This window comes from Mauremys reevesii, linkage group 7, assembly GCF_016161935.1.
Source record: "Mauremys reevesii isolate NIE-2019 linkage group 7, ASM1616193v1, whole genome shotgun sequence".
NCBI lineage: Eukaryota > Metazoa > Chordata > Testudines > Geoemydidae > Mauremys > Mauremys reevesii.
In genome coordinates, this window is record NC_052629.1 from 31,310,145 (window position 1) to 31,333,128 (window position 22,984).

The window sequence follows — 22,984 nt, forward strand, 5'->3', positions numbered from 1 at the left end:
TGGGAGGGAAAAGGTAGTCATTCCTGCCCCTAGCAAACAGAAAAAGAAAAGAAAAAGCTGTGTGTGATTGTAACTAACAAAACATACTGCTATTGCATAGTTTTGATTCTTATACTGTATGGAATTTTGGAGCCCCATTTATAATGCTCTAATGAGTCTGTTAATTATGCCAACACAAAGGGGTCTACATAACCATTTACCTATACCAACACATACTGTAGCACTGGCTGTTAGGCAGCCTTGTCTCCCTTCAGTCTTGCTTCTGTAGCCTGGACATAAGTGGCTGCATTTTCTCAGGATTAATGAGATTATGCCATTGTACACAAGTAATGTTGGAAAAACTGGTTTCTCATAGTTAATAAGGGGAATGTTTCTGTATAATTTTCTTGAAGGTTTGAACTAAAACAGATTGGAGAATTTATAATACCCTGAGAATCACTATATAGAAAGTCCCAGTATTGGTAGAAAAATATGATAGAAAAAGATTAGAAAATACAACACAATGCTTGTTTTCCATCATCCCCCTGCTATGGTTTACTAGTACAGTTCTTTATCATTCTCTCTTTTAAAAAGTAGTATAATGTATGTGGAAATATAAAAAATACCCCATGAATAAATGCCTCTCTCTCTCTATAGAAACAAACATCAAATGGCTGTCATGTTGCTTTCACGCATTCTGATCATATTATGAAATGATTGTGTAAGAACATAGAAAGATGACTACTTCTTCTGCTGACCCTGCTCCTGTGCCTACTGGGTATGAGACAGTAACTATGCTAATTGTGTTGATCATTGATTTCTTTTTGGTGGTGGACAAAGATTAGGGGCCAGAGCTATTGTGATGTAGGGACTTTGCACCATGCTGCCAGCATAATCTTGCCATAAAGTCAACGTAACCAGCTCAGGGTGTAAAGGAGATGCTCCAGTGTCACAAATACAACACAAGGGCATTTATACCATTCACCATGCTGCTGACGTAATAAAGAAAAAAGGAGCATGGCTAGAGGAAAGGGGGCAGGATTGCCAGGATGCCTCTGTGCTATGCTGATCCTCAGCTGCACTTATGAGCCTTTGTGGCTATTTCAGTTTGGCATATTTCAGTTGTCAGGTTGCTTTAACGCAGGGCAGGAGGAACAGCATGTACCAGAACAGGGAAGCAAGTGTAAAGATGAGCTTTAAGTCACGTTTGCACACCAACCCTCGACTTGTTCTCTGGCCAGTTTGGCTGCACCAGAGGATCTGTCCCCAAATGTCTGTGCTGATTCTTTGAGATCTGTCAGTTGCCTTTAGACCAGTTGACACAAGTTGGTGTTGATACATCTGTGGCTCCTGGCAGGGATAAACAGTGTTTACTTTGGTGTCTCTGTTCTTTTCACATTGAGAAGATCCAAAGGGTAGGACAGGTCAATTGCTCATCAGTCCCATGGGTCCGCTCTTGTGGAGTTCTGCAGGGCTCTGTTTTGTCATCCCTTCCTCACTATGTATGTTGCGGTTACAAGCGGAGTTTCGTTTGGGTCACAGTCCTATTAGTATGTTGATTGAATTCAACTCTACACTGTTCAGTGGACCAAAACAGTTTATAGCCATTATGTTTTCCCAGCCTACATCTACACTGGGATTTTTTCCCCTAAAAATTTCCACAATTGCTACCATCATTCCAACTCCACTGGTACTGGCAATAGTGAGAGTTCTAGTGGGCTCAGGGGCTCCCCAGCAATTTTAAATACAATTTTATCTAACCTTACTCAAAGTAGATATTGACTGTACACATCTTAAAACACAGAGAGTGTTGTCTGCATTGTGTTCCCACGATGGTTCTGTGGAGCTGAACCATTGGTAACAACAATAGCAAATTTTATGAAAAAATTCCTAGTGTATACAACACTTTCATTCCTGGCTGAGATTTAGGCATTGTTGAGAGCTAGTCCTCAGGTTCAGTCCTGATAAAAGCAAGCAACAGTGGTGTGCTAGGGAAAACAACTATTATTTCATTGATTTATTTTCAAGGTATACTCACAGTACTTAGAAAGGACTCTCTCTATTTTATGCTCTACAATTGTACAAAAGACTTCCTCAAGAATCTTCCTTCACCCAAGAATTAATATAAATCATAATGTAGCAGCTAAAAATATATTTCTGATCTTTACCATCTGCCACCAGAGTTCCCCCCAGTCTCTCTGTAGATATAAGGGCAGAAGCCAAATTAGTTGAGGGAGTTCACCTGCCTTTTGTTACTCATGTTTGCACACTAAGAGTTTTACTGGACCTTGAGCTGCTCTGGGATTTCCAGATAACAGCTGTAACCAGGCCTTCTTGTTTTCCTCTTCACTTGACCAGGATATTAGATTCTTTCCTAGCCAATATGGGCCATTACACACACTTCCCATCATTGCTGCTTTTGTCGCTTCTTGATTTGATTGCTTCAATATATTCAACATGGAGTTACACCTGAGGAAGAGTCCAAAACTTCAGCTATTTAATAGTGGTTCAGCATGTCAGCGTGTTTTACCCAGGCTCCATAGATTTCACTGGCTTTCATTTTATTTCGAGCTGCAGTTCAAGATGTTGGTGTTGGACCTCTACTGGTTTGGATCCTTGGTTTCTTGATAATATGTTTCTCCACACATTTTACCTGGACAATTGACATCAGCTGAGATAGTCAAGTCAACATTCACTAGATTTAAATGTTAGCAAGCAGGTTGCAGAGTGTTCTGGTGAACTCCAGAACTCACTCGCTGCCCACCCTAGTGTGAGAGAGAGACCAAGTGTGTTGACCTTCCGGACATGTTGTGAGTCTTGTCCATTCAATCAGACTTTTCCTGAGACAGTTTAAGTTGGTTAGAGAGTGCATTTAATGCAACTCTTTTATATGATGTTTTGTCATTGTGCACTTTGTGGTTTTAATTAATGGTTTTATTGCATGTATGGTTAGAGGCTGATGACTGGACAACAATAGAAATACAAACATATGTATTCAGTTCATATGGAACTAAGGATTTTGCCAACAAGGTTTAACATTGTAATTTGCATTTGGTCACTTCCTTTATTTTACCCTTTTTGTTTAGATCATGTCTATGTACAAAAGAAAAAAAGTAGCATGACCATCCTATTTGGTTTCCTGCATTTACTGTACCAAATCCTAAGGCTTTAATTCCATCCTCACACAGGTAAAAATCCATTGACTTGAACAGGCTTTTACTGTGTAAGGCCCATTTATAGATTTATGGTTTTTAACTACCACTACTGATAAACCATCATCAGTCATCTTCCAACTACCTGAAAGGGAAGAAAATCTTGATATTTTAAGCAACTTTACTATGCAACTGTTTTCTATTCCCTCTTCACCCCGCAAACATGTGTGTCTGTGCATGTGCATGTCTGAGCACATGTATGTACATGAAGTAATAATTTACAAACATATGGGGAGAGATTCTAAGGGGCATTCCCACATTAACTGTCAATGGAAACCTTTTGTACAGTACGTCATACAGCATATGCAAGAGAGGATGTGTGTATATACATGAACATGTTTACGCATTATCACACTGCCGCACAGAGCCTAAGACTGGATTGGTCAGTCTAAAATGATTCCCTTGGGATTTATGAGCTAAGAGTGCTCAAGGGTTTAGTGTCCTGACATCTCTTTAATTAGCAGCCTCCAAGATCCCACACTAAGACACTAAGCCAGTGCCTTCTGTCATATCTCAAGGGTTCCAGAAGGTTTGGAAGCCACAGAGCAAACCTACTGTACTATGCCCGTGACAGCTACAGTATGTGCAACGGACCTTTTTCCTACTAACACAAAATTAGGACTTCTTGCTGCTGCTCCTGCTTCTAGGGTGATGCAGTTCTAAAAAGCCATAAGGAAGAGTCACACAAAATGGGTGGCATAAATAAAGACGATGTTGAGAAATACTTAGAGAACAACCCCCAGTTTGCCAAGGAGTATTTTGACCGAAAGCTGAGGGCAGAAGCGCTGGGAACCATCTTCAAAGTCAGCCCTGGGGAAGTGAAGGATGGAGTTTCCTTCAAGGAGATGTCCCGGGTGGAGGAGTCTCATGTGCTCTTTGAGTTGCTGACAGAAATCCAGGAGGAAGAAAGCAGCATGGAGAAGATAGTGCACAAGGCCCTGCAGAGGCTGGCACAGCTGGTGGCAGCTGACCGGTGTAGCATGTTCATCTGCCGTGCCCGCAATGGCACCCCTGAGGTTGCCACCAGGCTTTTCAATATCACCGCCACCTCCAAGTTTGAGGAGAACCTGGTAGCCCCAGACAGTGAGATTGTTTTTCCTCTGGACATTGGGATAGTGGGATGGGTTGCTCATACCAAGAAGTTTTTTAATGTACCTGACGTGAAAAAGGTAAGTGAGTGTCTTGTTCTGGGGCCTGGGTCTCTATTCCTTTGCTGAACTTCTTGTAGACGGCCTGTGGTACAGAATGGGGTCTTTGCATAGACTCATTCCTCAAAGTGCCAAATCCCAAACAGGGGACAGAAACTCAGAATGAGAAACATGAGAAAACCAATGGGATATGAAGTTTAAAATCAGTTGAGGTCATTTTATCTAGTGTGGTTTGTTACTTCATATTTCCTGATTCAACATTTGTGATGTAAGTAATTTGCTGTGCAACGGGGAGGAGGACATCAGATTAGTTTGGGACTAATATAAATCCGAGTCCTTAATGACCAAGGTAGGCTCCACTCTGCTGTCCTAAACAAAGTGGTAAATGGTCTCCTTTATTATTCCATAGTCACCCATACAGACCGTTACTGAATAGATCAGTCATTAGCATTTTGCTGCCCTAAAGCACTGCATGTCAGGTAGTCAGAGCTGGCAGTGATTTTTAAGGGGGTGAATGAGCCGAGAGTAAAGATGGGCACAAACCAGAGTATTCAGATTGAGGTCTAGTTTTCAATGTAAAACACCCCGAAAGCTTTCGATTCAGATTCGTCTCTAGCTGAGACATAACTAGTCAGATCTGCTCGTCTCCTTTCAGAGCACCTAATCTATTTTCACAGACTCATCCTTTTCACTTGTAACTTACACATCATAAGTATCATAGAACGAGCATTACTCCAATTCCAAATGTATGAACAAGGCAGTTTCAGAATGTCTGTTCTGAAATAAACAGGGAAGCGGACACATTCTCTCACAATATTGACATCTACAGACTTGCTGAATTTAAGTTATCAAATGGTGACATCTAGTCTGCAAACCTCTCAGCACCAGACATCAGCTGGTGTAAAGCAGAATACTCAAATGGAGCTATGCCAGTTAGATCAGCTGAGGATCTGGCTCCTTGACATTTAATTCATAGTTTTATATCAAAATTTGGTGCCATTTTAGAGAAAGAAGGCCTGATCCTGAATTCAGTGAGAATTTTGAGTACACAAACAATGCAGGATGCCTTTCTGGATTGCAAAACTATCCATGGCTTCATGGAGATAAACAAGAAATTCTACATTTCATCATATTGCTAAAAGTCAGCCAAAATCAAGGCTATTTTAATTACAAGCTGATATTAGCCTGGTTTGGGGCTATTATTAAAGCTCAAGAAAAGAGACAAGTACATGTGAAAAGAACTTTTCCTAATTTTTAAAAACTAAAAGGCTCAGACCTGAAGTCAATTGGAATTTTGGGAGCAAAAGTAATGCAGGATTGGGCCCAATATCTGCCTGACTGCTAAGATGCTGCTGTTTTTGTGACAGTATCTGACTTACTGCGTCTTACTGACAAATGGAGAGACTGGTGGATAATCCTTCTAAATTCATAAGGCTGATTATGTAAGAAAAGATCAAGAGGCTCAAGAAAGATGTGTGTTTCCTTAGACCTTGCGCTGTTCCCTTCATATATCATGTGTAAGGCTGCTTGCAGCGGGGCGGCCCATCTAGTTCTACTGTTCTGTGTCCAAAAAACCGTGCCAAGCTAAAAATAATCTGAATGTTTTTAAATAAGATCACTGTGTTCTTTTTGCCCCAATAGTGGTTCTGCCTGTATGGTTCTGGGAATGTAATAGAGCCAAGGTCTGATGTCCAATTATTATTCAACCAACCAATTTTTAAAAGCAATTTAATATAATTAATGAAATTACTGTATTTTTACTCAGACATGCATTTATTAGGGAGCTAGAAGTCTATGCCAATACAGAAGCATTAGAAACGTCAGGGCCAAATCCTGGTGCCACTGAAGTCAATTGCAAACTCCCATAGATTTCAATGGGACCAAGATTTGGCCTTTGAAAATAATTGTGCAACCCTTCAAATGGTCACTATCTGCATTCTACCAGCAAAAGAGTGAAAGGATCCAAACCCGCACTCCTTACTCATGCAAAACTCCCACTGACATCACCACGAGGTTTACCTAAGTAGGGACTGCAGGATTGGGCCTTTAATCAGGAACATTTCTTATGTCATGGGTTAATTATATTACTGAAGCAGGAGCTCCTGCTGCTCAGACCTTAAATCCTTATCACAGTCTAAAAAAGGGAGTAGTTTTCATTCAAATTGCATTCTATGTGCTTCCAGGAAAACAGGTCTGTTCACTACTGTAAGCCGGGGCGTCCTCTGCTACCGCCGCCGGTGGCGGCGGGGCGGGTCCGTGGTACGCCCTTCAGGCAGGGGAACGCCGGTAGCAGTCCCTAGCGTGCCCCTCTAGCAGGGAGACGCTGGCAAGTGTCCACAGCGCGCCCCTCAGGCAGGGGGACGCTGGCAAATGTCCACAGCGCACCCCTCAGGCAGGGGAACGCTGGCAAATGTCCACAGCGCGCCCCTCAGGCAGGGGGACGCTGGCAAATGTCCACAGCGCGCCCCTCAGACTGGGGGACGCCGGTAGCAGTCTCTAGCGTGCCCCTCTAGTGGGGGAACACAGGCAAAGGTCCACGGCGCGCCCCTTGGGCAGGGGAACGCTGGTAAGAGTCCAGATCCACGAACCTCCGGCTCGGTCAGATAGACCGCGGCAGGCAGCTCCGGTTCCGCGGGGTTTGCCGGGTCCTCCGCCTCCCCGGAGTCGGCAGCTATGTCGGGCGGAAGCGGCTTGGCGTCAGCGTTTGCCTCCGTCCGTGGTGCCGCGCCCCCGGAGCAAAGGGCCCTGCCCTTTGTACTCCCCGCTTTGCCCCTCCCATAGCTGGGGACGGGGCGAACCCGCCCTGGCTCCGCCCCCTCCGGCAGAGAACGCGGCGCGTCCCGGTCCGTTCTGCCCCTCCCACCGCCGGGGTCGGAGCGAACGCGCGTTGGCCCCGCCCTCTTGGGCAGAGAATGCGGCGCGTCCGGGTCCGGCTCGGTAGGGGGCCACCCCGGCTCCCTACATACCCCACCCCTCAAATCCAGGTCCCGTACCTCGGAGCTGGCATCCTCAGCCTCGCCGAGGCAGGACAGGAAATCCGCATTAGTGTGCTCGCGCCCTGCCCGGTGGCGAACCGAAAAGGCGTAGGGTTGTAAGGTGAGGTACCACCGTTGAAGCCGGGGGTTTGTGTCCTTCATTTCATTGAGCCACTTCAGGGGGGCGTGGTCTGTAACAAGCGTAAAGGGGGCACCAAGGAGGTAATAGCGGAGGGCGTCCACTGCCCACTTAACTGCCAGGGCCTCTTTCTCCAGAACGGAGTAGTTCCGCTCCCGGGGGAACAGCTTCCAGCTTAGGTAAACAACTGGGTGCTCCTCCCCGTCCACCTCCTGGGAGAGGACCACCCCAAGTCCGGCGTCGGAGGCGTCGGTCTGCACGACAAAGTTGCAATGGAAGTCCGGGCTGAAGAGTACCGGCTCGCTACACAGCCGGGCCTTGACCGCTAGAAAGGCCCTCTCACAGTCGGCCGACCAGCACACTCGGCGGGGGCTATTTTTCGTCAAGAGGTCGGTCAAAGGGGCCGTAAGGGTCGCGAAGTGGGGTATGAACCGGCGGTAATAACCAGCTAGGCCCAGGAACTGCCGTACCTATCTTTTGGTGGTCGGCTGCCGGCACGCTTGGAGTGCTTGAACCTTTCCGATGAGGGGCCGCACCAGCCCCCGGCCTAAGGTGTAGCCCAGGTACATAGTTTCTTCTCGTCCGATTTGGCACTTCTTGGGGTTGGCTGTAAGTCCGGCGGCGCGAAGGTCGTGGAGGACAGCCGCTACCTGGTTGAGATGGCCCTCCCAGTCGCTGCCGTAGATGACTACATCATCGAGGTAAGCCACAGCGTATGTAGTATGGGGCCGCAACACCCGATCCATCAACCGCTGGAAGGTTGCGGGGGCCCCATGGAGGCCGAACGGCATTCGTGTGAAATGATAGAGCCCCGAAAGGGTGGCAAAGGCAGTCTTCTCCTTAGATTGTGGCTCCAAGGGGATCTGCCAATACCCCTTCGTAAGGTCTAGGGTGGTAATATATCGGGCGTCCCCAAGCCGCTCCAGGAGCTCGTCTACGCGAGGCATGGGGTAAGCATCGAACTTCGACACGGCGTTGACCTTCCGAAAGTCGATGCAGAATTGCCGGCTCCCATCGGGCTTGGGGACAAGGAAGACAGGGCTCCGCCACTCGCTCTGGGAGTGCTCAATAACCCCCAGCTCCAACATCACTTGGACCTCGTCTTCCACGGCCTCTTGCATTCGCCTGGGCAATGGCCGCGTCGTTCCCCGGACTACCACGCCGGGGTCGGTCTGAATCACATGTTGGGCCAGGTTAGTTCGCCCGGGCTTTGAGGTGAAGGTCGTGGGGAACGTGTCTATCAAGCAGGTAGCTTGGACCTGCTGCTCGGGGGTGAGCATCTCGGCAAGGTGGGGCCGGCTGACTCCCGAGACCTCAGGGAGCTCCGGGCCCAGGTCTGGCTCGGGGGGGTATGGGGCAATTAGTAGCCCTTCCGGTTCCTTCCAGGGTTTTAACAGGTTTATATGGTAGACCTGTTTTTCTTTCCGGCGGCCGGGCTGTCGGATTTCGTAAGTAACCGGGCCCAGTCGTCGAAGCACCTCGTAGGGGCCTTGCCAGCGGGCGAAGAGCTTCGACTCCTCCGAGGGGAGTAGGAGGAGGACCCGGTCCCCTGGTGCGAACGTCCGGGCCTGGGCGCCCCGATTATATTGCCCCTCCTGGGCTCTCTGGGTGGCGCTCAGGTTTTCTCTGGCCAGCTCACCCACCTGTGCGAGACACCCCTGTAGTCGCAGGACATACTGCAGGAGACCCTGCGTCGCGGACGGGGTGTGTTCCCACGTTTCCCTCAGGAGGTCCAACACGCCGCATGGTCGTCGCCCATAGAGGAGCTCGAAGGGCGAGAATTTCGTGGAGGCCTGCGGGACTTCGCGGATTGCTAGTAACAAAGGGGGAAGTAGTTGGTCCCACTGGCGGAGGTCCTGCGTGGGGAAGTGTCGTAGCATCCCCTTCAGGGTGCGGTTGAACCGCTCGACGAGTCCGTCTGTCTGGGGATGGTAGACGGAGGTTTGCAACTTCTGGATCACTTCAGGGCACACACTTGACGGAACAGTTTAGATGTGAAGCTGGTTCCCTGGTCCGTGAAAATCTCCCGAGGGAGGCCTACCCGGGCAAAGATTTTCAGAAGCTCGGCGGCGATAGAGCGCGCGGTGATACTGCGTAAGGGAACGGCCTCGGGGAAACGGGTGGCATAGTCCATTACGACGAGAATGTATTGATACCCCGCCTGGCTTTTGGGGAAGGGCCCGACGAGGTCCATCGCCACCCGCTCGAACGGCACCCCTACGACTGGCAAGGGGACCAAAGGGGCCTTCCGGACACCCGCGGGGGCAGCGTGTTGGCAGTCCGGGCAGGACACACAATAGTCCCTCACCTCACGGTGAATACCAGGCCAGAAGAACTTGGCCAGGATCCTGGCTGCGGTCTTCTCCGGTCCCAGATGGCCTGCGGCGGGGATGTCGTGGGCCAGCTTCAGGACGGCCCGCCGGTGAATGCGGGGAACCACGAGTTGGGTTCGAACCTCCTCGGTTCGGGGGTCTCGCTCGACGTGGTAGAGGCGGTCGTGGCGGAGCTCGAACCTCGGCCAGTGGGTAGTTCGGCGGGCATCCACAACATCCTCGTCGACTCGGGCTAGCTGTTCGTATGCGAACCTGAGGGTAGGGTCCTCCCGCTGATCCCGACTAAAGTCCTCGGTGCCCTCCCTGGGGGCCCCGGTCGCTCGCCCGTTCAGGCCGGGGAGGGGGAAGGGGGCCTCGTCCCGGTCCGCACGGGTACGGGGGCCAATGTCGGGCTCGGAGGATGCGCCCTCGAACGCCTCGGCCGAGCCCGCGGACCGGAGCACGTCGACAAATCCGGGCCAGTCCCGGCCTAGAATGACCGGATAGGCCAGGGACGGGGCCACGGCCACGCTCAGCAGCTGGGTGGCCCCGTTCAGTGTGAGGGGGAGCTGAGCCGTAGGGTACGGCCTCACGTCCCCATGGATGCATTGGATCCGCACTTCCCCCGTGGTCGGCTGGCCTTCCGGAAGGAGTGCCTGCCGCACCAGAGTCTGTCCGCAACCTGAGTCGATCAGACCCACGATGTGGGTCCTGGCGACCTCCATGGGAGCCGTTAGCTTGGCCGCTGAGGGCGGGCGGGCTCGACGTTCCCCCGCATACACGTGACCAAAGTCACACTCCATTGCGGTACAATCCCGTTGCAGGTGACCGCTCTCGCCACACCGGAAGCAGGGGCCTAGCTCCGGGCGCCCGGAATGGGTGGGGGCGCTGGGGGCCCCGCGGGGTTGGCCAGGTCCTGGGGATTGGGTCCAGCGTCCGGAGCCGGTACACGGAGGCGGCTCAGGGGGTCGGGAGAAAGAGGTCCCCCCGCTTTCTGGGCGCCTGGCCCGGGGCGGGGTCCCCGGCTTGGAGCTGGGGCTCCGCTCCGGCCTCTGGGTGCCTGGTCCTGCCGGGTGGCCTCGGGCAGCCGGCCCTAGAGGGGCCTCAGCTTCTAGAAAGTCCTCCATGAGGGTGACGGCCGCCCGCAGGGTTTGAGGTCGGTGCCGCAGCACCCATGCCCGCCCGGGTGTCGGGAGGATGTGATTAAACTGTTCAATTACGATCTGTTCAAATACTTCCGCTGCGGTTCTACGCTCCGGCTGGAGCCACCTGCTGGCTGCGTCCTGTAGTTCCTGGGCGATGGCTCGGGGCCGGGCACCTGGAGGATAACGCTTTCCCCGAAACCGCCGTCGGAAGGTCTCGGGGGTAATGTCAAAAGCATCCAAGATGGCGGCCTTCACTCGGGCATAAACCCGAGCCTCCTCGTCGGGGAGCCCCCGGTACGCCTTCTGCGCAGGCCCCGTCAAATAGGGGGCAAGGAGAGTCGCCCACTGCTCCGGGGCCCACCCAGCCACTGCCGCCACCCGTTCGAAGGTGACGAGATACGCCTCGGGGTCGTCATCGGGCCCCATCTTGGCCAGACGTACCGGCGGTGCGGGGGGTGCAGGGGCCGCAGCCCCCCCGGGTGCGGCACCGCCAGGGCTTGACCACAGTGTGGCAAGCTGCTGGAGGCATTGGGCCTGTTGCTCCCGGTGCTGGACCCCCAAGGTCTGGAGTAGCTGCTGCTGGTGGGCTCCCAGCTGCTGCACGAGCTGCTGCTGCTGTTGCTGCTGGCTCTCAGCCAGGAGCTTAATAAGGGCTTCTACCTCCATCTCCCGCCTAGGACGTCCGCTGCGCCCTGGCTCGAATCCCTTCCGGCAGGGATGGGTCAGGTCCCTGGTCAGGTGCCACTGTAAGCCGGGGCGTCCTCTGCTACCACCGCCGGCGGCGGCGGGGCGGGTCCGTGGTACACCCCTCATGCAGGGGAACGCTGATAGCAGTCCCTAGCGTGCCCCTCTAGCAGGGAGACGCTGGCAAGTGTCCACAGCGCGCCCCTCAGGCAGGGGAATGCTGGCAAATGTCCACAGCGCACCCCTCAGGCAGGGGGACGCTGGCAAATGTCCACAGCGCACCCCTCAGGCAGGGGGACGCTGGCCAATGTCCACAGCGCGCCCCTCAAGCAGGGGGACGCTGGCCACTGTCCACAGCGCGCCCCTCAGGCAGGGGGACGCTGGCCAATGTCCACAGCGCACCCCTCAGGCAGGGGGACGCTGGCCAATGTCCACAGCGCACCCCTCAGGCAGGGGGACGCTGGCAAATGTCCACAGCGCGCCCCTCAGGCTGGGGGATGCCGGTAGCAGTCTCTAGCGTGCCCCTCTAGTGGGGGAACACAGGAAAAGGTCCACGGCGCGCCCCTTGGGAAGGGGAACGCTGGTAAGAGTCCCTAGCGTGCCCCTCTAGCAGGGGAACGCTCGTAAATGTCCAGATCCACGAACCTCCGGCTCGGTCAGATAGACCGCGGCAGGCAGCTCCAGTTCCGCGGGGTTTGCCGGGTCCTCCGCCTCCCCGGAGTCGGCAGCTATGTCGGGCGGAAGCGGCTCGGCGTCAGCGTTTGCCTCCGTCCGTGGTGCCGCGCCCCCGGAGCAAAGGGCCCTGCCCTTTGTACTCCCCGCTTTGCCCCTCCCATAGCTGGGGACGGGGCGAACCCGCCCTGGCTCCGCCCCCTCCGGCGGAGAACCCGACGCGTCCCGGTCCGCTCCGCCCCTCCCAGTGCCGGGGTCGGAGCGAACCCGCCCTGGCCCCGCCCTCTCGGCCGGAGAACGCGGCGCGTCCCAGTCCGCTCCGCCCCTCCCACCGCCGGGGTCGGAGCGAACGCGCCCTGGCCCCGCCCTCTTGGGCGGAGAACGCGGCGCGTCCGGGTCCGGCTCGGTAGGGGGCCACCCCGGCTCCCTACAACTACCTAAGTGCTAAGTAAAAATATGATGATGGTCCTTTCTGGCTTTGGAATCTATGAAATCATTTACCCCTATATAAGGCCATACCAAATTCATGGTCCATTTTGGTCAATTTCATGGTCATAGGATTTTAAAAATCGTAAATTTCTTGATCTCAGCTATTTAAATCTGAAATTTCAGGGTGTTGTATCTGTAGGGATCCTAACCCAAAAAGGAGCTGTAGAGGGTCACAAGATTATTGTAGGGGGGGTTGCAGAACTGCTACCTTTACTTCTGCCCTGCTGCTGGAGGCAGCACTGCCTTCAGAGATGGGCAGCTAGAGAGCAGTGGCTGTTGGCTGGGAGCCTATCTCTGAAGGCAGAGCCACTGCCAGCAACAGTGCAGAAGTAAGAATGGCATGGTATGGTATTGCCACCCTCACTTGTGTGCTGCTACTGGTAGGGAACTACCTTCAGAGCTGGTACCTGGCCAACAGCCGCCGCTCTCTGGTCTTCCAGCTCTGAAGGCAGCACAGACGTAATGGTGGCAATAACATGCCCTCCTAAAATAATCTTGCAACCCCACCTGCAACTCCCTTTTGGGTCAGGCCCCCCAATTCACCCTGGTCTCCCCCGTGAAATCTGTATAGTGTAGGGCAAAAGCACACAAAAGACCAGATTTCATGGTCCGCAATGCATTTTTCATGGCCGTGAACATGGCCTTACCTATATACAGTTTAATTTTATTTAGTGCTTGTAATAACAATACATAGTTATAGAATCATCTCATTGTGTGAACATGGTCATGGAGCATGAGTGAACATTTTCACATACTGATGTCTCAAGAACACTTATGTTGTGACTTTCAAAGATGGGGCTACAAGGGAAAGAAAACAAAAGGCAATATGCAAACAGGAAAGAAAACTGATTTAAAAGTCTAGAGACTACGTTATGTGTGTACTTATATATATACACACTGATATTAGATCGGGGTGGGCAAACGTTTTGGGCCGAGGGCCACATCTGGGTGGGGAAATTGTATGCACAGCCAGGGCAGGGGGTTGGGGTGCGGGAGGAAGTGTGGGAGGGGGTGCAGTGTGCAGGAAGGGGCTCAGGGCAAGGGCTCAGGGCAGAGGAGGAGTGCGGGGTATATGAGGGGGCCAGGGAAGGGGGTTGGAGTGCAGGAGGGGTGCAGAGTGCAAGAGAGGACTCAGGGAAGGGGTACAGGAGGGGTGCAGACTGACGGAGGGGGCTCAGGGCAGGGGATTGGGGTGCAGGAGGGGTGTGAGGTGCAGGCAGGGGGCTTAGGGCAGGGAGTTGGGGGGCAGGGTGCAGGCGGGGTTTGGGCTCTGGCCTGGCGCCGTTTACCTAAAGCGGCTTTGGGGTGGCAGCGGCACGCACCGGGGCCAGGGCAGGGTCCCTGCCTCCCTGCCCTGTCCCCGGCCCCACGCTGCTCTAGGAAGCGCTGCAGCCCCTGGAGGAGGGTTGGAGGGCTCCACGTGCGCTGCCTTTGCCGCACCACCAGGTACCTCCTCCGAAGCTCCAATTGGCCACGGTTCCCCATTCCCAGCCAATGGGAGCTGTGGGGAACGGTGCCTGGAGGCAAGGGCAATGCACGGAGCCCTCTGCCCCCCTGCCCGGGGGCCACGGGGACATGGTGCCGGTCACTTCGGAGAGCGGCGCGGGGCCCGTGGCACCATGGGGGACAATCCCGCGGGCTGGATCCAAAGCCCTGAGGGGCCAGATCCAGCCTTTGGGCCATAGTTTGCCCACCCCTGTATTAGACACTGTTCAATGAATTCATATTGATAATTGATTCACACATTAGTAGGAAACCTGGTTGTTGTTTTTTTGTTTGTTTCTGTTTTGTTTGTTTTAGGTTAAATGGTTTGGGGCTGGACAGGAGATAGTTCAAATAGAAAAAGTGACTGTGGAATAAAATGGCAGCAAGTAATCATTAAAACATGAGATATTCCCCTTTTCAGCACCTGGTAACCAGTGCTTGAAGGATTATCTCTTTTCAACCTGGAAAAGTACCAATAAACGTGAGGAAGCTCCTCATCCTAACAGTTCACAAGAGAAAACCAGAGGAAAAGATCCAGATTTTCTATAATTACCTTTGTAACAACAGCAGTTCCCTCCCCCTGAGGATTAGAAACTTGTTGATCTTTGGAGCTAAGAGTGTTTAATCCAGGATTTAATAGTAGTGAGAAACAGAAGGCCAGGCAGATTTGCTGTCCTGACAAATGGTGTTTCATTATTCTCAGTGACTGGTAGCGTATATTGCTCTAACATACAAATGCAAGATAATGGATTCTCATAAACCTTTATAGCTTGAGTCTATTAGCGTAACAAAAGCCAGGAAAATATAGTAATTGTAACTGCAGGCAACGAGGTGCACAATTATTGAGCATCTCTCAGTGCCAGCCATTCCATATTTCAGAATTCTAAAAGAAGATATTACTTATGGGACTACTTCAGCAAAGAGAAGGATTTTGGAGACTTACAAATAAATCCAGAGTCTCAGCCTTTAAGTATAAGTACATATGTAATTTTTCTAGTCAGATTAGTATATTATTTTCTTTTATTCTTTAATTTAAACCAATATCTAATATGTAAATTAACATTTTTTCCCAAATTTATAGCTAATTGAAGGCAATATATTTGACTAAGAATTAAATTCCAGTTCAAGAAACACTGTCCCAAATTTGACCATAGCTTTAATGGTGTCAAACTACATGACTAGTGAAAATTGGTTCAAAATAAGTCAAGGCCACAGTGAATATTGAGAATGGTGAAATCAGAACTCTTTTTTGGGTCCAGGAAACAGCTTTCTGCAGTACATTGCATTGGAAGATAATGTAATGGTCAGGTCTGAACTTCAAAAGAACAAAAGAGTAGTTACCTAGGATAAAGCAAACAATTTTCTTAGAGGCCACCATTTCCAACCTCTGGCTGTTCAGAACAGAAAGGGTAGTCACTTCCCTAATTAACAGAGTTTATAATAAGGTGTGTCTGATGGAGAAGGAGAATCTTAAACCAAGCTTTGGAAGCTGGAGGGAGATTATTAGAACAGCCTTGGGAAGGGAGTTTCCAAGAAACAAGGTCAGGATTATTAAAGATTAGAGGAGGAGAGAGAGAGAGCACTATTCTAATGCTTCGGCAACTCTGCCTTCTTGAAGATCTGAAAGGCGAATCAAATTTGAAGAAGAGATCCTAAGTTCAACGAAAAACCAGACAGTCAGTCATTCACCCATGGAGCAGAATGATCTTTTGTATTGGGAATGTTATAACTTGAGTAGTATATGCTCCAAGGCAAATCTTCTCAATAGTGATCTTCATGAGAAAAAACAAAAGACCACCCCAGTTCTCATGTCAAATAGCAACTTGTTGTTGGATAAGGGGTGAAAATTATTCCAGCCTGTTGTACTAGACAATACCCACTTGATTGACAAAACATATTTTAAAAACAGGAACCAATTTCCATTAAGCGTCCCAGAAAAGGGGTAGGCTGTCAGTCAGCTTGATTTTCTTTATTTTTTAGGACATGATTACTTACAGCAACCATACCTACAGATTGCTCTTCTTTTGGAAAGGTCTCGGAATGGCCACTACTTTACAGCAAAATTACAGAGACATTACGGTTATTTCTCTGCTTACTTTCAGCTCTAAAAACCCTAATTATCTTGAAGATATCAGGGTTCAGTTTTTCTGTGTTGCTAATAAATTACATGGCAAAGAATAAAGACCAAAACTGTTTTACTCTCCTGCTTTGAAATTAATGGGAGTTTTTGTAAATAGACAAGCAGGATTTAGCTCCAAGCGATTTAAGTTATCAAACATGTATAGGAAAGCTTAGTAATGTCTTCATGACGCAGAAGCCTGCCATCTAGAACTCAGGAGTATATCACCTTCTTTAGAATCCACTACACAACATTACTGAATTCCACTCACTTACACCAGTTCTGGTTTTGGCCCATTGATTTCAATTGGTAGTCTTTGTTCTGTCCTCAAATTGAAGACGTTTTCTTACCCAAGATTAGATATGCTTCTGATTCCATTCAAATTCACAATTGAATCCTCATAAGCAAAATCCAGTGCCCACATAACTGTTGTGTAAGTTGGTCAGAAAACAGGGTTAGTGCATGTAAGAGGTAAAGTAATAAGCATACCAGTTTGATGTAACTCAGCTGTTAACATCTTGTTTTAAAAGCCTGAGTCACTGGTAACAATGGCAATAGGAGTCCAAAAATAAGTGTCGCTATCACAGAGGGGTCAGAAGAGGGTATAGCAGGAACAGAAACTAACAGGAGGATGTAAAATAAGCCAGTACCCCACCCCCCCTTCCAGCACCTTTAGTAGTAGGATAAAGAAGCCAGGCAGGCCTGCTAGGAAGAGAGCCCCACATTCACTTGCCCTCTTTTTCAGTTGCTTTTTCTGCCTCTCCCTTTCCATCTCCCACCCTTAAATGTGTAAGTACTAAGTTACATTCTTTTTAACCATCCAGTGAAAATCATATTAGTGCAGGTTTCAGGACATTGCCACTTATGACAATGTTCCTAATTTCTGATCCAATTTACCCCTAATGAGAAATTTGCACCACTGAAATTGACCTGGAGACTTGCATAGGAGCCGGACTCGCCTACCTGAGTCTGTATTTTGCCAGTAAATGCAGTCATAAATGCTGAAGTCTTTTAGATTAGCTAATGAAAATGTTATAGGATAACACACATTTCTTAGTCAACACTGCATGAAATGGTTGGATGAAGTCTAGAACGTCAGAACTTTGGTCTGTATCACTGTTTTTTAAGTCTGATGTAAACAATAAAAAAGGTCATGAAACATTTGTAACATTTTGCATAACTTTTTTGTCAGAATACATTTAAGATTTTCAGGATGCCTAAAAGCAGAGAAATAAGAAGGGGTCATTGCAAAAGACACAAGGCTTGTCAAAAATGTGCTGTAACGTTAAAGGAGAAAACATACCTTTCATTGAAGAATCTGAGATTTGGAATGAGGACCATGGAAGGGGATAGGTACAGAGCAAATAGCTTTTCCGGAGACAGACCAGACAGTGAGAACCTCTCTGAACTGATTTTTCAACTAAGGTTGGATTCGCTATAAATGAATGGCACAATTATTCCAGAAAATTCAAATGTGGATTTCAGTTTTTTAATTTATTTTCTTCTTCAGAAGATGTGCAGTGTCTCATCTCACTTACACTTGTTTTACCCCATAATGGGTGTATTGTATTCAGTGATGTTACCCTTGATTCACAGTGGTGTAACCTGGTATCAGAATCAGACTCCATATATGGTAGTCTAAAGATGTAAGCTGGGTCTTAATTATACATGTTCACTTCAGATTTGCAACAGCCTTATGAAAAGTGTATGCAAGTTGTTTTCAGAAATAGTGGGCCTGATTTTCCTCCCAGTTACACTGATGTAACTGTATTGCTTGCACTAAAATTACTCTTGATTTCCACTGGTGCAAATGAGAGTGTAGATGTGCGGACCCACCCCTGCAGCACCTCCTGCTGGTCGTCCTCAGGAATTAGCTCACTTCCAGCCAGGAGCGCCCTCTACAGGCCAGTGATCTGCTGTCCTCTTGGCCCCCCATGTCTCTCCCTGGACCCTGGTGCCCTTTTAACTGGGGTGCTGCCCCCTGGCAGAACCCCACCAATCTGGGTCTCCCCTCCCTGGGGAACCCCCAACCCACTATCTCCACTTTGCCTCAGTTTTGGCTACTGCCCAGTCTCCATCTAACCCCCGTTCACTGGGGCAGACTGCAGTATCAGCCACTCATCATAGGCAAAAGGGGTTTGGACCTGCTGCCTTTGCCTACCCTGGGCTGCCCCCTGCAACCCCCACTACCTCTTGGCCTAATGCTAGGCCGCAGCCTGGGGCTTTCCAGGCAGGAGCTCCCCAGCTCCTCTGCCTTTGCCCAGCCCTGCTCCACTCAGGTACCCTGTGTCTAGCTCCCTGCAGCCAGACCCTCTCCCTCTACAGGCAGAGAGAGACTCCTGAGTGCCTGGCTCCCAGCTTCTTTATCAGGCCAGCAGCCTGATTGCTCAGCTGCAGCCACTTCCCAATCAGCCCATTTTAGTAGCTCCCAGCCACAACCTTCTTGGAGGGCTGTTTTAAGCCCTTCAGGGCAGGAGCAGGGTAAGCACCCAGCTACAGAGAGGAAGATTGGGCCCAGAGTCTAAAGTCATTTAAAACTTGAGATCAAATGATCAGTATCTAAATTTATGGAAATATATTGATAGATTTGGTTTTAATTTTCAACAATTTCAGGCTTTTTTATTATTATATATGAAGACACTGTGGAATTACATGGAGGTAAAACAATAGATAGGAAAAGAAGGGCTTAGTCTGCAGCAAGGGAGATTTAGGTTAGCAATTAGGAAAATCTTTCTAGCTATAAGGGTAGTTAAGCTCTGGAATAGGCTTCCAAGGGAGGTTGTGGAATCCCCATCGTTAGAGGTTTTTAAGAACCTGTTGGACAAAAACCCGTCAGGGATGGTCTAGGTTTACTTGGTCCTGCCTCAGTGCAGGAGGCTGGAGTCCTGGACTGGATGACCCTTCCAGCCCTACATTTCTGTGACTCAGGATAACTGAGTCAGATTCTGATTTCAATTACACAGTGTAAATCCAGGGTGATTCCACGAGCTTATCCTGTTTTGTGAATCTCACCTGTGTAACAAAGAGCAGAATCTGACCCAGTGGTCTTGGTTCTCCACTCCACGATGCTGGTTTTACCTCAGTGTGACTCTGGTGAAGTCAGTGGAGTTACACTGAGGTAAAACTGACATAACTGAGTGGAGGATCAGGAGCTCTGCAGTCTAAATATCTTACACTATAACCTCAGTGGTAGTAAATAAGAACTTCTGAATTACTAAAGGATTTATCACAAGGTATCATGTGCTAATTTCTCTGCTAGTGTCAATTCTTGGATTCTCCTATTCCACTGTAAAACTCATATAACCAGATAGCTCTCTCGCGCCCCAGCACTAATTCTGTCTTAGTATTCTGTCCAATACTGCTACTTACTTCAGATAAAGAAAGAATTAGAGGAAATAAACAGCAATTTTAATGTAATAGAAAGTTACCAAGAATCAGCTTGCTGAGGGTCAAAAGAAAAGGAAGGAGGCACTGGTCTCTTTGACTGGAAACTTTTGTAACAGGACAGCTATAATGTGATGAATTTGGAACTGGGTATATTTTACAGAAACTCAAAACAATAGCCCCATATATCAAAGCACCGAAACTGTATATTTCTCTCTTTTTATTCTTTCCAATTTGATTTATGGTGAAGATATTTTATTTCCCCAGGAACTCAAACAGTCTATACAAGAGACCACTCTGCAAATATGGTAAAAGGCATAAAGTGCCTTGGTTTAGTGAGAAAATCCTCCTTCCTTTCCCAGATATGAAGACTACCCAGATATGTAGGCTAGCAGATATTCCTCTAGGACAGAAAGATACAAATTTTAAAAGATGGGATGTCAAATAACTAATATTAAAGGAGACCTTTTCCAGGGCACAACATTAAAGAATTCTGAACAATTCAGCATTTCTATATTGGCCTACAAGTTAGACATATCCTAGCAACAGTTACTAAATGCAAAACTCTACAAGTGGGAAAGCAGAGATTAGAGGAACACACAGGTGGTCCAATCCAAATACATTTCCATCTCTGCCATGCCACCTCTTCACTGAGAGACACTTATAAGTTCTCTACCTTGAACTCAAGATCTTAAAATTCCTCTTGAGGATACTCAATAGCACAAAAACAATTGAATGCCATTAGAAACTCCAAATGGGATAATCTTACAAGCAGTTGTGGTACTTTGTACTCTGCAAACAGTACCGTTTTATTTCATTTTTGGCCCCCCCTTTTGCAAGTGCATTAAGATACAGTCTAGGTCTGTCAAGCGATTAAAAAATTAACTGAGATTAATCATGCTAGCAATAATAGAATACCATTTATTAAAATATTTTTTAATGTTTTCCACATTTTCAAATATATTGATTTCAGTTTCAACACAGAATACAAAGTTCACAGTGCTCACTGTAAAAATAAAAGAAATACTATTTTTCAATTAACTTAATACAAGTACTGGAGTGCAATCTCTTTATCATGAAAGCTGAATTTACAAATGTACAATTATGTACAAAAAATAACTGCATTCAAAGATAAAACAGTGTAAAACTTTAGAACCTACAAGTCCATTCAGTCCTATTTCTTGTTCAGCCAGTCGCTCAGACAAACAAGTTTGTTTACATGTGCAGGAGATAATGCTGCCCGCTTCTTGTTTACAATGTCACCTGAAAGTGAAAACAGATGTTCGCATGGTACTGTTGTGCCAGTGTTACAAGATATTTACATGCCAGATATGCTAAAGATTCATATGTCCCTTCATGCTTCAACCACCATTCCAGAGGACGTGTGTCCAGGCTGATGTGGGTTCTGCCGGCAGAGTGCTCCCAGTGGCTTGCCACCCCAAGCACATGCTTGGTGTGCTGGGGCCTGGAGCTACCCCTGAAAAGAGGGCAGTATTATTTCCCGTAAATGTAAACAAACTTGTTTGTCTTAGCGATTGGCTGAACAAGAAGTAGGACTGAGTGGACTTGTAGGCTCTAAAGTTTTGCATTGTTATGTTTTTGAGAGCAGTTTTGTAACAAAAAAAATCTACATTTGTAAGTTACACTTTCACGATAAAGAGATTGCAGCACAGTACTTGTATGTGGTGAACTGAAAAATACTGTTTCTTTTGTTTATCATTTTACAGTGCAAATATTTGTAACAAAAAATAATAATATAAAGTGAGTAGCGTACACTTTATAATCTGGGCTGCAATTGGAATCAATATATTTGAAAAAGATCCAAAAATATTTAATAAATTTCAGTTGGTATTCTATTGTTTAACAGTGCTATTTAAACTGTGATTAATCATGATTCATTTTCTTAATCGTGATTCATTTTTTTTAGTTAATCGCATGCATTAACTGTGATTAATCAAGAGCCCTAATACAGTCTTTAATTACACACACAACTACTATTTTCCCACAGATTCCCCGCCTCGTTCAGGTGACAGGCTGGATGGTGCTCAGTTACTGAACAGTTATTCATTATTTTGTTTTACACTCATTGCTCAATGTGCAGCCATAGGCCTTATTTACTGCACACTAATTAAACCCTTCTCTGAAGACACAGTTATCAATTTCCACATGGGCTTTTCTATGGTGCTCATCAATATATCGGAGTGCTTCATTAACATTATTTCATTTATTTTCACAAAACCCCTGTGAGGGTGACATTATCTCCATTTTATAGACAAGAAAATAGAGAGATTCAGATAATCAGAAACCTCTAATTTTGGGTGCCTAGTTTGAGATGCTTGGGACCTGATTTTTCAGACTAGTTAGCATTATATATTCGAGCTCAGCTCCCATTAACTTCAGTTGCAGCTGTGCGTGCTCAGTACTTCTGCAAATCAGGCCCAAAGATCTCAACTTGGGCACCCAGAAAATGTGGAACATGTAATTACTGAGCAGAACTAGAAGAGAATAAGGTGCATTCTTTGCCAGTGAGTTTCAAATGTTGTTGACAGCAGAGGAAAGGTGAGACTCAGCAGTCTTGGGTTCCATTCCAGGTTCTGGAGGAAAGTGTGAGCACAGACTCTTCAGCTGGTTTTCCCCAAGCTTGACCTCTTCTGCCCCATTCCCTTCAACTGGTCTCTGTCCCAGTCTTATCTCTTTCCCACTCCTGGCTCCTTGTCCCAGTCTTATTTTCCTTTCCTGCCCAGGCCCAGCCTCCACTCCTCAGGCTTCTTATCACAATCCCAGTCTTCTTGTCCAACCAGTCCTAGTCTTCTGCTCTGGGATCACTCTCTGAACCTCAATTTTCCCCAGGACTCCCAGTCCCCTTGCTCAGTCTGCCCCAGTTTCCCCCTCCGGTCTCAGCTTCTTGTTCCCCGTCTCAATGCTCAGGCAGTCCCAGTTCATGCGACCTAGCTCCTCATTTGATACCTCCCTCCCCTCATCCCCTTCTCTTGCTCTCAATCCCATCTAACTTCTCCAGGCTCCTCATCCAATCTCAGTATCTCCCAGCAATTCCCTACCCAGATCCTTCTCCCAATCACTTTGCCCAGCAAGCCTCAGTTCTCCCCCCACGCTCCAGCTCCTCATCAGGTCTGTCTCTAATTCCCTCCCTACTGTTTTTCCTCCAGTGTTTCCTAGACTCAGCCCCCTTGTCCAGCAAGAAGCAGTTGCCCTCTTACCCCCAGATCCATGTCCAATCTCA

General features: G+C 48.4%; 1 protein-coding gene across 3 annotated transcripts in view; it reads left to right on the top strand.

Moving 5' to 3' along the window:
• PDE6C (phosphodiesterase 6C) overlaps window positions 1-22,984 on the top strand; it is a 63,776-nt gene that overhangs the window by 5,303 nt on the left and 35,489 nt on the right. The window contains exon 1 of one of the 3 annotated variants that reach the window (XM_039480935.1): window positions 673-757. The exons of 1 other annotated variant lie outside the window; for it this stretch is intronic. Coding sequence is in view for 1 of the 2 variants with exons in the window: in XM_039480932.1 (XP_039336866.1) it covers window positions 3,881-4,360 (480 nt within the window). In the remaining variant the exon portion in view is untranslated. Of the gene's footprint in view, window positions 1-672; window positions 758-3,705; window positions 4,361-22,984 lie in introns of those variants that run through there. One more of the 3 variants, XM_039480932.1, reaches the window with a different exon arrangement.